This window comes from Corvus moneduloides, chromosome 8, assembly GCF_009650955.1.
Source record: "Corvus moneduloides isolate bCorMon1 chromosome 8, bCorMon1.pri, whole genome shotgun sequence".
Classification (NCBI taxonomy): domain Eukaryota; kingdom Metazoa; phylum Chordata; class Aves; order Passeriformes; family Corvidae; genus Corvus; species Corvus moneduloides.
This window is the reverse complement of record NC_045483.1, coordinates 20,614,673-20,627,951: the sequence shown is the minus strand read 5'-3', so window position 1 is coordinate 20,627,951 and position 13,279 is coordinate 20,614,673. Positions and strand designations below refer to the sequence as shown.

The window sequence follows — 13,279 nt, the reverse complement described above, 5'->3', positions numbered from 1 at the left end:
TCACTTCTGAAAAAGTAGTGCATAAGTTAAGGTCAGGCTTCTGTAGCATCAGAAATAGGATCTGCTATTTCTGTTTGAAAAGTTATTTTATTGTGCCATAAATAGATTTTCTAAGAAGACCAAGGAGTTGAATCAGCAGCTGTTAGATTGCACCAGAGTGTCAAAGCTGTCAGACCACTTGGTCCTTTTATTTGTAAAATTGTTCCTCTTTTGTATCATAATTGGTTCATTTGAAACAATCTGTGGTACATCAAAATCTGAAAAAAATGTTTCAAGTTCATGTTATTTAGTATTCTTTCATTCTTCATCAGAGGTCTGAGTAACTGTAATACACAGGTTAAAGATAGCCCAACAGTTCTTCCAGTGTTTTAGCAAATACTTAATGCTGTAGGGACCAGTCATAGTCTTAGGTAGGATGTGAGAAAGAAAAGAAAGTTGGAGCAGAAATTGAGTGATGAGGAAACAAAATGTATGATTGTCTTCAGAGTACAAAGACGACAAAATTAAAAGAGATAGTGGTATACTATTTAAATAGCCTGCAAAAATGGCACAGAGTTTATTGGATTAGGTTCCTGCCTGCAAAACTTGCCATGCAGAAGTTAGCAGAAAAGGAGAGTAAGGGGGATGGTCACAAACATGTAAGCATGAAGTTCAGCATGTAACCTTTTGTTCTGTCATTTTTAGTGACTTTGTCCTTTTTTTCTTTCTTTCTTCTCCTATTGATTCTATCCTGTGTAATTCCCTTCAGCTTAGCCCATTTCTCCACCTGAATTCAGTTGTCCTTATCTTCCCTGATTCAGCCTTAGCTATAGTCAATCTGTCCCCTTAGCTAGCCACTTGTCTGGGCATTTCCCCTCTTCTTTTACCTACCCACAACCTTTCCAAAAAAAGTCAGTCTGCCAACTAATACAACTGCTCAGTCATCAAATGGTGATCCGTGGGGCTATAAAGAAGCCACCCACATTGACCTGTCAACTGAATTGTTCTGGGCAAAAGCAGGATTCTTCATTTAATGGCCATTTACCCACTACTCCAGCCCAGAAAATTATGGACCCTATCCCACATCATCCTTCGGGGAAGGACCACCATTGGGTCGTATGACCTCAGGCTCCCGGGTACTTCAGAATGGGGGCAGAAGAGTGGCTGCATAAGTCCTCTCTTTGCTCCTATCCACCTGTGCTGCTGAGAAAAATGTGCGTATTCTGGCTGCCCTGTTCATACAACTGAGATTTCAGGGGGAGGGAGTAGACGGTGTTGTGTTTTAACCCATTTGATTTCATTTTCCTCTCTAACATGCTCTTAGACACACACAACTCCTACACCACCAGACTTTTCCTTTGAATATTGGTGTTTGCTTGTGAAGCCATCCCTAGTCTGGAGGATGAGGTATTTAAGTGATATATTCATCAAGAGACACCTTTTAAGCATATCATTAGGCACTCAAAAGTCCTGGCTTGTTATTTTAGAGAATTTTAAAAAGTTATTGTTAAGTGTTAGCTAGTATTCTTGGGATTTTAATTCCCATATTCATGCATTATGTTGGATTTAGTCTTTGTTTTAGAGTGTCCAGGTAAAGACAGCAAAGCCTGTGTCGTGCAGACCTGTGATTCTTGACATCTCCTCTGTGGCTATTAAGTGTCTGATGACAATGAGACAGTATTTGCAGTCTTTGAAAGGAGGAGAAAATAGTAATGCAAGGCTAGCAGCCCTCATTCTAACAGACTAAGCTGGGCTTTATTCTATGCAAACCCTAAGCTAGTACTAATAGCACCAAATATTGGCAAATAGTTTCTCTTATGGTAGTTGAAGGATGCTAACCAAGCAATCCCTGTCATGTTGGAATGTTTAACTAGAAAGGTTGTGCACGCTGAAGTGAAGTATAAGTCTCTTCTGTCTTGAGGGGAGCCACTACAAGGTATAAGATAGTGCTGTTCTTGGAAGTCTTAAAAGATAAGCGGCAGTCCATGCTGTGAAAGGGAAAAAAAAAATGCCCCAAAGCACAGACTCCTGTTCAGTCACGAAAATGCTATACATCTTTTATCTTCATTGCCAACATTTCTCTTTTGCGTCCTTATTTATTTTCTTTTATATAGTCTGCTTGTTTCTAAAAAATTTGGCCACAAAATCGCTCTTTGCTTTGCAAATGAAAAGTGAGCCTTGTGTAGCTTGCTTTTTATTGTTTGGATTCCTTCCCACTCATTTATTGTAATATCTTTGTAGCAATTGTAGTTGCAGTGAATTGGTTTTTTAAATGTTGCAGGTACAATTTTATATGTAAAATCTGCTTTAAATGTTGATTTTTATGCTAATCTCTAGAGAAGGGAGAAGGCCCAGGAGGGGCAGCTATGTAGTCTGGGGGCTGTTAGACCGCTGTTTGCTAGTATGGATTTTCATTTCCTATCATCCTATGTGAGGTAAAAGTTTGTGATATAAAGGCTAGAAAAAAGTCTTTGTAGCTTATTCATAAATTCCCTTCTTATCCTGCATCTCTGCTTGGGACTACTCACGTGAGTAAAGCCATGCATATGTTTGTGCTTGCAGGTTTAGGACTGTGAATGTGTGAGAACCATAAAATTAAGCAAAGGCAATAGAGAAAACTTATGATGTCAAATAGTCTTAAATCCCGTTTGATGTGAGGAAATGGGGAGTAAATTGTGTTCAAGAGAAAAATACTGGCACTCAAGACACACAAGCTGTAATAAGGGAATGTTGTGTGTCAGCTGATCCATGTTCATGGTCTGTGTATGTGCTCCTAGCTTGTGGCAGATGTGAATTAGCTGGCTTGGCCCTTGAGAGCCAAGTGAGGCTTCTTCACTGTAGTCTAGGCTAACTCAGATTACCTAGTGTTTGCTACAGGCAAAGAGAGTGTAGATGAATAGTTAGTGCAGAGCAGCTGATGGTGTGCAGTAATTCATTATTAGATGGTAACTTGTTGCTGTGTTTGAGTCTTTATTCAACAGAGTAATGTCTGGCAAGCTATCCTCAGGAGTTTCCTCTTCATGGTCATTAAAACTGACAGCAAGAAAGTGGTGTCCTTAGACTATTAGAAGACAAAGCAGAGTCAACCTTTTGCTTGGCCTGTGGATAAGCTGTCATTAACCAGAGTCATTGGAGGGGCTGTATTGTTCTTTTATGGCCTTAAAAATGGAACATCCTCTCCAAGACAAAACCAAAAACTTACAGATAGGAAAACTTACACAAACTTGCCAGTTAGTGTTGGAGTGTCTGCAGCTCCTAAGGAGCAGGAGAGTCCTGCTGCTCTTAGCACAGTGAACACTTGATCTGAAGGCTCTTGTCATCTCTACTGTGTTCTTCCTCCTTCCAGGCCACCTGACTGACAGTGAGTGCAATCAGAGGCATGTTTCAAAGAAGAGCTCGCTGGCAGACCGCAAGAGGAGTTCTAGCCGGTCTAGGCGGAAAGGAGATGAGGCTCAATCATCAGGATACCATAGTGAAGGCAAGAGATGTTACTTTATTTTAAATATCAGTATCTTTCTGAATGTTTTTAATGTTCTCAGTGTGTAGATGCATTTCCCTCATTGTTTCTTCCATCTTTATTTAGTCCTCTCTTTGCTTTTTGGTGTTTAGTTCTGTTTTGGTTTGTTTGTTTGGGGAGTGTTGGTTTTTTTTATTACCATTTTGTTGTTTTGGATTGCACTTTTCAAAGTCTGCATGAAGATGCTGCAAGTTGAGCTGCTAGTTTAATTGAAGTTATTTTTGTGGCTTTTGCTGTCCCTACAAACTGCAGGAGAAACCTTGAAGGAGAAACAAGCCCCCAGAACTGCCCCCAAACCATCCAGCAGCACCAGCAGGCTGAGGGAATTTAAAGAGACAGTGAGCAACATGATCCACAGCAGACCACAGCAGATTTCTCATACCATCCAGAATTCCCCTCGTGGAGGGAGTAGTGTGGATCAGGCAGAAACACGACCCTCAAAAAGCCTGTCTGCGCACGCTCGAGACTGGGAAGTGGAGAGTACCAGTAGTGAGTCTAAATCCAGTTCATCTAGCAGGTACCGGCCAACGTGGAGACCCAAAAGAGAGTCTCTGAATATAGACAGCATCTTCAGTAAAGACAAGAGGAAACATTGTGGCTACACTCAGCTTAGCCCTTTCTCCGAAGAAGCAGGTAAGAGTTTGAGAAGATTTATTTCAGAATGTGTGGGAGTTTTGAATGTGGAATTTAGGTCAGTGGTGAGTCACGTCTGTGAGGACTAATTCCTGTGTGGGTATTCATAGTGCATGTATGGTAATGCTGTTTGATTTCCGTGTGCTTTGTTTCCTGTCTAAGGAAATAATAAGGGAAACAATACTGTCTACCCTGTTTAAATGGACACATGCTATACTACTAAGTGTCTGAAGTTTGTCCTTTGGAGTGACCTGGAGTATTGCTCTGGCTTTTCCTCTGGCTCATCATAGTATTTTCACTTGATGGCTCAGAGTATGGTGCAGAAAGTACCTTGTGTATTGGTGCAGAGTTCTTATTGTGAGGATAAGAGCCTGGAAGCCAGTGATGATTTATCTGGGAAGATTTTACACCACAGAAGCTATGCAGCTTGTACATGGAGACTCTGCTGGTTTTGACAGTTGAAAAGAATTGGGAAGCATAAAGGAATATGTAAAGGCAAGGTGAAGGGGAAGAGAACACACCTCCAGGGAAGAAAGGGAAGCAAACAAGAATTAAGTGAAAAGACCGTTTTAAATTCTTTCTTAAGACTTTCTTAAGAAAGAATTTAAAAAACCCAAGTTTTTCTGTTCTCTATATAAGCCACAACAAATCATAAATGGCAAAATAAAGAGTGTAAAAAATGAGAGCATCCGAAATAGATATAACAGAGTACTGGAAATACAATTGCATATACAGTAAAATTATCTTGTACAAATACAAATTATTATGGGAAAGAAAGGATTTTCATTGCAGCCTTAATTATTACCTCAGGGGCAGTATGGTAAGTTATACTAAAGGGGAGAGATTCAAAGATAAATTAGTTGAAAAGGTTATTGCTTAAAGTTGCTAGGAAAGCTGGGAAACACTAAATTAAGGATGGCGCTTCTGATTTAAACATAGTTGAGAAGGTAACATGTATATGGATGTTTTGCTGGTACTGAAGCTTAGGTCTTCTACCAAGCTATATTGTTTTATCTTGACAGGTAAAGAACTTACTGAGAATGAGGTGAAAGAACACACTGTTCATGAAACAAGGTCAAGCCAGTCAAATGTTAGATACAAGCGTGGTGTGCTGGGCCGGGGCACCCAGTACCATATGGTGGATCAACATCCTCATCTAATACAGAGGATGGAGTCTGGCTACGAAAGCAGTGAGCGCAACAGCAACAGCCCAGTGAGTCTGGACATGTCCTTGTCTGAAAGCTCAAGCACCCACAGGTAGATTTCAACAAAATTCATATTTGGAATGACTGAAGTCTTGATTTCTTTTTTGTAGTTGCATAGTGGTATAGAACATTTTGCAAAGCAGTGGTCCTAGTTTGAAATACAGCTTTATTGGGGCAGGGGAGAAATAATAGGGAAATGGGAGCATTTTCTTTTCAGTATATTGCTAACTTACTGCTAGGGAGAAGAGAGAAACCCAGGGCTTGATTGAGCGAAAAACGTTGTCTGAAGTGATGCATCTGAAATAGTTGTACCCTTAGTCTCTGGTTTAAAACCTTGTACTTTGAGTAGCTCATAGTCCTTTTTGGTTTAGTTAAACCATCGATTAATAGACACATTGTACAAAATGAGAAATCAATAGCCTTGTATAGAAATCTTTGTTTTCAGACATACTTGCAATATTGGTATGTAAAAATAAATAGACAGCACAATGTATTTCTTTCCTTGACTTAGGAAGCTTCAGGTAACCACAAACTGGCACTGTTTATGGCCAGAATATAGTAGATTTTCAGCTGTAAGAATCTGTTCTGAACAACTCCCAGACCACAGTTTTAATATGAATTGCATAATCTTATGGAGGAGAATAGAATTACTGTCCTCCTTGTTAACTTCCTCTTTCCCTGTTTCTCCCAAGATCTTCTTATGGTAGACTTCTTTTAAAATTAAATTAAAATGCAAGTATATGTTTGTGTGGATACAAAAAAGGTAGATACAATTTCTCCTGGAGAGATCATTCAAATGGTAAACTATAATTTCTCTCTTCTTGGAGGGATGTTCATACGAAGCGAGCAGGTGGATTTGTTCCTGCTTGGCGTAACATCCCAAAGTCTCACAGTAGCAGCATCTTGGAGGTGGAGTCGGCTTCATCAATTGGGAGCTGGACAAACAGCCCACACACCACTGGAAATGGTAAGATACACTTTGCAGGGGTGGATATGCGAGGTAAATTGTATTGGAATTGTTCTTTACTTTCTGGATGTTTATGTTCACAGGGAAATTATAAGGAAAGGGAAAAGAAACTTTGAGGAACATAACAGTTTTACAAGAAATAGTTATAAGATTTACCAAAGAGGATTGCAAAAAACTTTGTTGGAATATTCCCTTGATCGTGTTGCTCTGGCATCTCTTTTGTGTATTGACTTAACTGATAAAATAAAGCTATTTTTCCTGTTCTTTCTTATAACTCAGTATTCTGCCATCAGTCAAAAATACCCTCCCAAGCATAACTCATAACTTAGTAGAGTCCTGAAAACAAGCTTGTAATTCTGTACAAAATTTAAAACTGTTAGAACTCTGAATGTTTTTTTACAAGATGTTTGGGCTGAGGCTAAGCTTTTCTGCTTATGTATCATTCTAAGCAAATACTTTATTCCAGAGAGTCTGGGGAAGGGAAAGGCAAGAGGAAAGACACTTTCTGAATACTGGTAATAGTTGAAATGACAATGACAACTGATGGATTTCTGTTGTGTAGGCTGTTGATGTGCTTTATTTTCTTCCCTTTTTCATCCACTCTGTGCAGTTATATGAAAAACATCTCTCTTGGAATCCATTTAACTTTCACAAGCTCTAGTGATCTGGCTAATTTATAGCATTTACAAATTATAAATACAGTAAGAAGTCTCAAGATTTCATCATCAGCTTAGGGTTATTTCTTCCAATGATTCTCTCTGTTCTGTATGCTGTTTTCGTGAGTCAGTGAATCCATGGGCTGTGCTGCAGGGGAGCTTGAAGCACTACTGTATCAAGCGGGGTTTTATAAGTAAAATTTAAGAAAGCAAAATTTATGTTCTACAATTCTGTGGTCTCAGACTGTTATTATCTAATATTAATTTTATTCTCCATTAATACTTCTTTGTCTTTTAAGGGATACTTTGAGATGTAACTGTCAAAAAAGTTTGGTTGGCTTGTTTGTTTTGAAGGTGGAGACATCTTTGTTCCTTTAAAGAGTGAGCTGGATGAATTGCAAGAAGAGGTGGCAAGGAGAGCCCATGAGCAAGAACTACGTAGAAAAAGAGAAAAGGAAATGGAGGCAGCAATGGGCTTTAATCCCCGTCCCAGCAGGTTCATGGATCTAGATGAACTGCAGAATCAGGGTAACCTTTTGAATGCAGTATATTTTGCAAGATGGTAGTGCTGGTTCTTTGAACCTTTGAATGTAATTTCCTGTTTTAATTGTGTATATGTGTGTGTCTCACTGCATCCACACCCCATTACAATTTTGTACCTTCAGGTAGTGAAATACTATCCATTTCAAACCTGTAGAAAGTGAAAAAACTGTTTGGTATTTTTGACCAAATTTCTTCTTAAATGAGAAAACAAAGTAACGTAGAGGTATTCTTAATATATCTGTGTCTTTCCATTTTTGCAGTGATATACACTGTTAATAGTATTGATATCTAGATTTAGCTGTAAGCCTTTAACCAGCATCTTGGAATGAGCAGGGCTGTTTGTACCTTTCAGGCTCCTCAGCTCCACCCACCACAGAGGTTGTTCATATAAACCATTGTTCTGCTTCTGCTTGATTTTACTACCTTTACAGCCCTAAGCAATTCTGCTTGTTCCTGCCCTTGTGCTTTCCAGTCTTTCTCCCTGGCCTGGCTGTGTATGCCCAGCACAGGTGTGGGGACAAGTACTCTGGCTGGATCTAATTGAAAATCTGAGCTGGATTTAGGTTGCATATCCTTTCTAGGGAAAAAGAATTTTAAAAAATTTAAAAGCCAAATACTAAGTTTGATTGTCTTTTCCATGACTCCTCATCTTTCTGGCCGGAGATGGCAGCAAAAGAGGTTTAATTGGAAGGATGCAGCTGTAGCAGAGGGAACATGACAGAATTCACATGTCATACCTTTGTTTTACCCCTAAATCTCCATCAGCCCGTAAGGGGATTCAAGAGAAAGGTGGGAAAAAGTGCACTGACCCAGTCAAGAGTGAACCCTGGAACCTGCTGGAACACTTAACTGGGGGTCACTGGAGGGTAAGCAGAGCCAAGAAAGGTGTAGTGAACACCTGGGTTCTGGTGCAGCAAATGTATGCATGGTCAGGGCAGTCCTACTGTGGTATCCTGTGTTGCAAGGCCTCCTGGCATTCCCATGCTGCTTCCTCCAACCTGACGTAGAAAAGAGTTGAGGTTGCTGGTTTGCTGCTCAAGGAGAGGAAGGAGAGGGGCAGTCCACAGCAGTGCCAGTTCTGGACACAATCCCAACTGTGCTCTGCTCAGCAGCCAGAATGACATTGTGCCAATAGCAGCTGAACGCTTATGATCTCCATGAGGATGTCTGACTGGGAATGTTTGTATAATTTTTGCTGACCATCAGTTATCCTTTACAGTCCTACTATGGCCTGCTGGTAACCAGGTGAAAAATTCTGATGTACCGGAGTAGATGGATACATTCTTTTATTAGTATAGTGTTTGCTTTTGTAACATAAATGCCAGTGATTTAAAAATTGAGAAGTAAACCTCCATTGCTTAGCATGTTGTCTTCTCTGCTTCTCCTGCATGAAGGAAAATAGCATATTCTCCAATACATTACCCCTCTTTTTCATCTATTCTATTAGTTGATAGAAGCAAAGATTGCTTAGTTTTTCTTTGTTAAAAAGAAACTAGACTAGAGTAATGCTTAATCAAAAAAGAATTCAGTAAAATGTCAGATGCATTGACTTGAAATCTAGGAAAGTCTTTGCTTAGTTCTTTTAAAGTCTTTCCACACGCCAGTCAGAGATATAATAGCTTAACATTTCCAGGCAGTCAAGCAGTCTGTTAGGCTTGCTTGTATGCAGAACTCCAGAACACTTGTGACTCATTTTCCCCTCAAGTAAACTGCTAAATTCATGCATAGAAAGCTAATTTCAGTATTCTGCCCTTGATTACAAGCCTCAGTTGCCTTGATTTTGAAACTGAATGTGCTGCTTGATTAACTTACTGCTCTAACAACTCTCACTTCTCTCTCCAGTTCTAGCTTCTCTTGCAGGTTCTTTGGGGTTTATGGTAAAAGAGTTTGTACTTATATCTCTGCACAAGGGTGTTGGGGAGCAGGTCAGGCCACAGCATGTGTTATGCAGATTGAGAGAATGTAATTTATTGTTGGCTGATAAAGATACTTGTGTTCTCTACCACAATGATAGAGACATACCATTAAAAAGACCCACCCCTAAACAAAGTAAAAAGTCAATTTTTATTTTCTGTTTTCCCTTCCTCGTTGGAATGTTTACATTTTAGTGCATAATTTGCATTATGCCTAGTAGGTGACACCAAATAGTCTGGGCATTTCTTCCTCTCAGGAATGGATGTTATGATGCCAGGACACAGTTTCCTTTTTGTGTCCAAAGATGATTTATCCTTCTCTTCTCCAACACAGTTTTCTAAATTGTTGCAAGAAGAGTTCTTTACAGTTACCCCTTTCTTCTCAGCTTCCACCACCTTGATTTTCAAGCTGCAAGACTGTTGAGTTTTCATATTCTGTATGTTACTTACAGCAGTTAAGTGTATGCACTGAACTCATTTATAGAAGTAGTTCATGCAGGCATTTATGTTAACACTCAAGTCCGAGTTTTCTTCCCCAGACATGTTAGTTGTTTCAGTTTGCTTCCATTTTGATGAAGAAGAGACCAGATGGGTTTTGTCAGGAAACTTAACATACAATGAAAAAAACCCTGATCTGCTGTATTTCTTTTACTGATACATTTTGGTTTAGATTTGATTCTAAATTTAGTTTAATTCCTACTTGACAGAAGTCATTTGAACAGGCTCTGTGATATGTCTCTACCATCTTTTGTACTGATTTAAAGTTCTGAAAATAGTAGAATAAGCGAGTACAACTCTTTCGACTAAAGAAAATTTGAGGGAAAAAAATTTGTTTCACGTTGTTTTACTGTGTGGACGTCACAGGGTGACGTTATGAGGTGCTCAAGATGTACTTCTGCTTAGGGAAGGTTAGGTGGTGCAGTCTGGGATATGCGCAGCCTCTGCAAGAATCCGTATGTGGAAGGATTTGGCGATCACAAATGGGATGAGGGTAAGTGAGGGTTCTGCAATGAATGAAATCAAAATGAAGGGTGCTGCCCATTTGCAGGGAGGAGTGATGGCTTTGAGAAGTCGATGCAGGAAGCAGACTCAATCTTTGAAGAGTCACTGAATCAGGAGCAGAAGGGCGATTGTGCTGCAGCTTTGGCTCTCTGTAACGAAGCTATATGTAAGTAACCTTAACTGCCTGAGCTACTGCGCTTTGACTGTGTACTAATACAGAATAGAGTCTGAAATGCTACATCACATTAAGTGGTCAGGTAATATGGGGGTCCAGCTGGTCTTTAGGAACATGCAGGTAGACAGAATTTTTCGTTTTTATAAGCATTCCCATTTGGGGTTTTTAGTCCCATTCCTCTTCATCTCTGTTTTTTCATGTTTGCATTCATTTTGTTCTCTCCAGTGCTAAGGTAGTAACAGCACTGGAGTGCTGATGTGCCCTTTTCGGTGCTAAATGGTATGTTTCAGCAAGCACCTGGTAGGTGGTTCCCCTTGCCACTCAGTCCTCACAATTTTTCCCCATCGTCAGGCCGAATTGCAAAGGCTATTAAGCTCTCCTGTTTTTCATGGGGGGTGTAGCATAGGAAGAAAATGGTAGCCCACTCTTGAGTCCCCTGGATTAACAGAAGTGAACTATGTTGTACTTTGCTTTCCTGAAGAAAAAGCATTAGGACATTGAAGTGCTTAAATGCATTGTGATCTTTGAGAATGTGTGCTATGTGATTTCATTTTATTTTTGGTGTTTTTTCATTATAACTGGCTGGCTGTCTCACCCCATGCTCCCCTCTGTCTGCATAGAATGGCTGCAGACAGGGTGAATAGCTCCTGTGCTGTTTGCATTTAGAAATTGGCTTTTATGGACTGCAGAATAAAGGGTGCAGCATACAGCTGTGGTGATAGCGCTATTAGCTTTCATTCCAGCAAGGAATCTCAAATCCCAGCTGGGTATTCCTGCACATAAAGGGAGTCAGTCCCATGTATGGAGGATGCAGGAGAAGAGTAGATGACAGAATGAAGCATCATTGTAGTAGGGCTGGAAAGAGCCTGTGTGAAGGGATGAGAAATTGGGCTAAAAGAAGGATATTGTTTTTATTTTATTTTGGTTTAGTTTCAGTTAATGTGTTTGTACACCTGGCTAAGCTGAATGTGCATTAATGGAAACAATAGCATCCTTGTGAATTCTTTTGTGGCAGTATTTGCATGGTCCATGTTTTTTGTTCCTGCTGCATCTTTTTTCTTTTTTTTTCTTTTTCAATTTTATTCCTTTTTTCTGTTTGTTTTCTGCTATGTTTTCTTTTGCATTTTAGCTAAACTAAGACTTGCCATGCATGATGCCAGCGCTAGCACTCACAGCAGAGCCCTAGTCGATAAGAAGCTGCAAATCAGTATCCGAAAAGCCCGGAGCCTCCAGGATCGCATGCAGCACCAACAGCCACCGCAGCCGCTGCCTCCGCCAGCCTGCCACCCACCACAGGGCGGCACCATGGCCCAGTCTACAAGGTAGTGCGAGTACCTCACCTAGACACAGACCTGGGCTGCATCTGTGAGCAGTGCAGTCTGGAAAGAAATAGCAAACTATGTATATTCCCCTGGATAGTCCAAGTCCTACTGTGTCACACCCTATTCTTTTCTTCTCTAGGTTAAATCCTATTATAAAACAGTCAACTACCCCATTTTCCCTCTCCCCACCACCCTTTCTCCCAGTCTTCATAGAATAGTCCAATGTGCATGTGTTCAAAATGTGATCTGTGACAGAGAATTGTAGCAGTCAGTGCCTGGCAGCATTGATGTCTCATGCACCAAGGGAAAAAATACAATAGACAATAATCTGGCTAAAAAAAGTGGGCATGTGGTAGGATGAAATGTGACAGTTTATAATCAGGAGCAGTTTCAGGACTCAGTCAGTCAAAGACTGTACTACAGTCAAAATCTTGCTATAGTTGCTTTTATGTTGGGAACATCAGCCAGTGTGTTTAGTGCTCTGTAGTTTTAAAACTGGCAAGGACACTGATCTTTTCTTTCTAGTCCACTTCTCTAGTAGTGTACTGGTACAACGCTTGAATCCAGATCCTGATCTGTCACCTTGACTACTCCATCATTCTTCATTTTCTTTCTGTGTTTCCCAGCATCCTGTAGCCTGGCTTACCAGCCCTCCTCAGTGTCTCTTCATGATTCTTTCTTCCATACTGACTTTAACTACAGCATAATTAACTCTCTGCTATAACCAATCCTTCTTCCTACCCTCTTCAGCATGCAGCTTAATCCTTCTTTCTTCCCATGCCATTCCCTCCTAGTACTAGACCATTCCTATCCAATTTCTAGGCTATTTCTTGAACTGTTACTTTTTTCCCTCTCCCCTTCTTACATGTTATATTACCACAAGCTTAAATAAAATCTCAGATGAGAATCGTTTTTCTGTTCCTTTCTGTAAAATGCTGCGTACAGCTATATACAAACCCAGTTAATTCGCACACCTGCCAGGCTCTGGTTCATAACGTTCTTTTCTTTTCCTGCAGTACCTGAATTACACATAATGAAAGCTGATCTTTTTGTCAATCAGGGGTCCATTATATCCTCTCTTACAGGAGAAATGCAGAGCTCAAATTAGGCATTTTTGCAGATTCTAAGAAAATGAAAGTGCCTTTCTTAACTAATTTTGCTAATGCTAAACTCGTTCACTGCTGCTCTGTGAAAAGAGCATTACTTTTGCAAAAAGTTATATCCAACCAAACGTTAATATTTCAGCCAATGAAAAAGAAACTGTATTCATAGCCAGAGTTCTGTACTCCAGCTTTGATGTAAATAACATTGCAGAGAGTACGAAGTTTGCAATTCCTGACAGATAATGTTGTATTGCTACACACATC

The 13,279-nt window shown here is 40.0% G+C and overlaps 1 protein-coding gene across 10 annotated transcripts in view; it reads left to right on the top strand.

The window, feature by feature from the left end:
- Positions 1–13,279, top strand: part of USP54 (ubiquitin specific peptidase 54) — a 98,739-nt gene that overhangs the window by 73,569 nt on the left and 11,891 nt on the right. For all 10 annotated transcript variants that reach the window (XM_032117098.1, XM_032117100.1, XM_032117099.1 and 7 more), the window contains 7 exons: positions 3,326–3,457; positions 3,749–4,129; positions 5,152–5,386; positions 6,162–6,301; positions 7,312–7,485; positions 10,462–10,581; positions 11,720–11,912. In XM_032117098.1, coding sequence (XP_031972989.1) covers positions 3,326–3,457; positions 3,749–4,129; positions 5,152–5,386; positions 6,162–6,301; positions 7,312–7,485; positions 10,462–10,581; positions 11,720–11,912 — 1,375 coding nt within the window. The remainder of the gene's footprint in view (positions 1–3,325; positions 3,458–3,748; positions 4,130–5,151; positions 5,387–6,161; positions 6,302–7,311; positions 7,486–10,461; positions 10,582–11,719; positions 11,913–13,279) is intronic.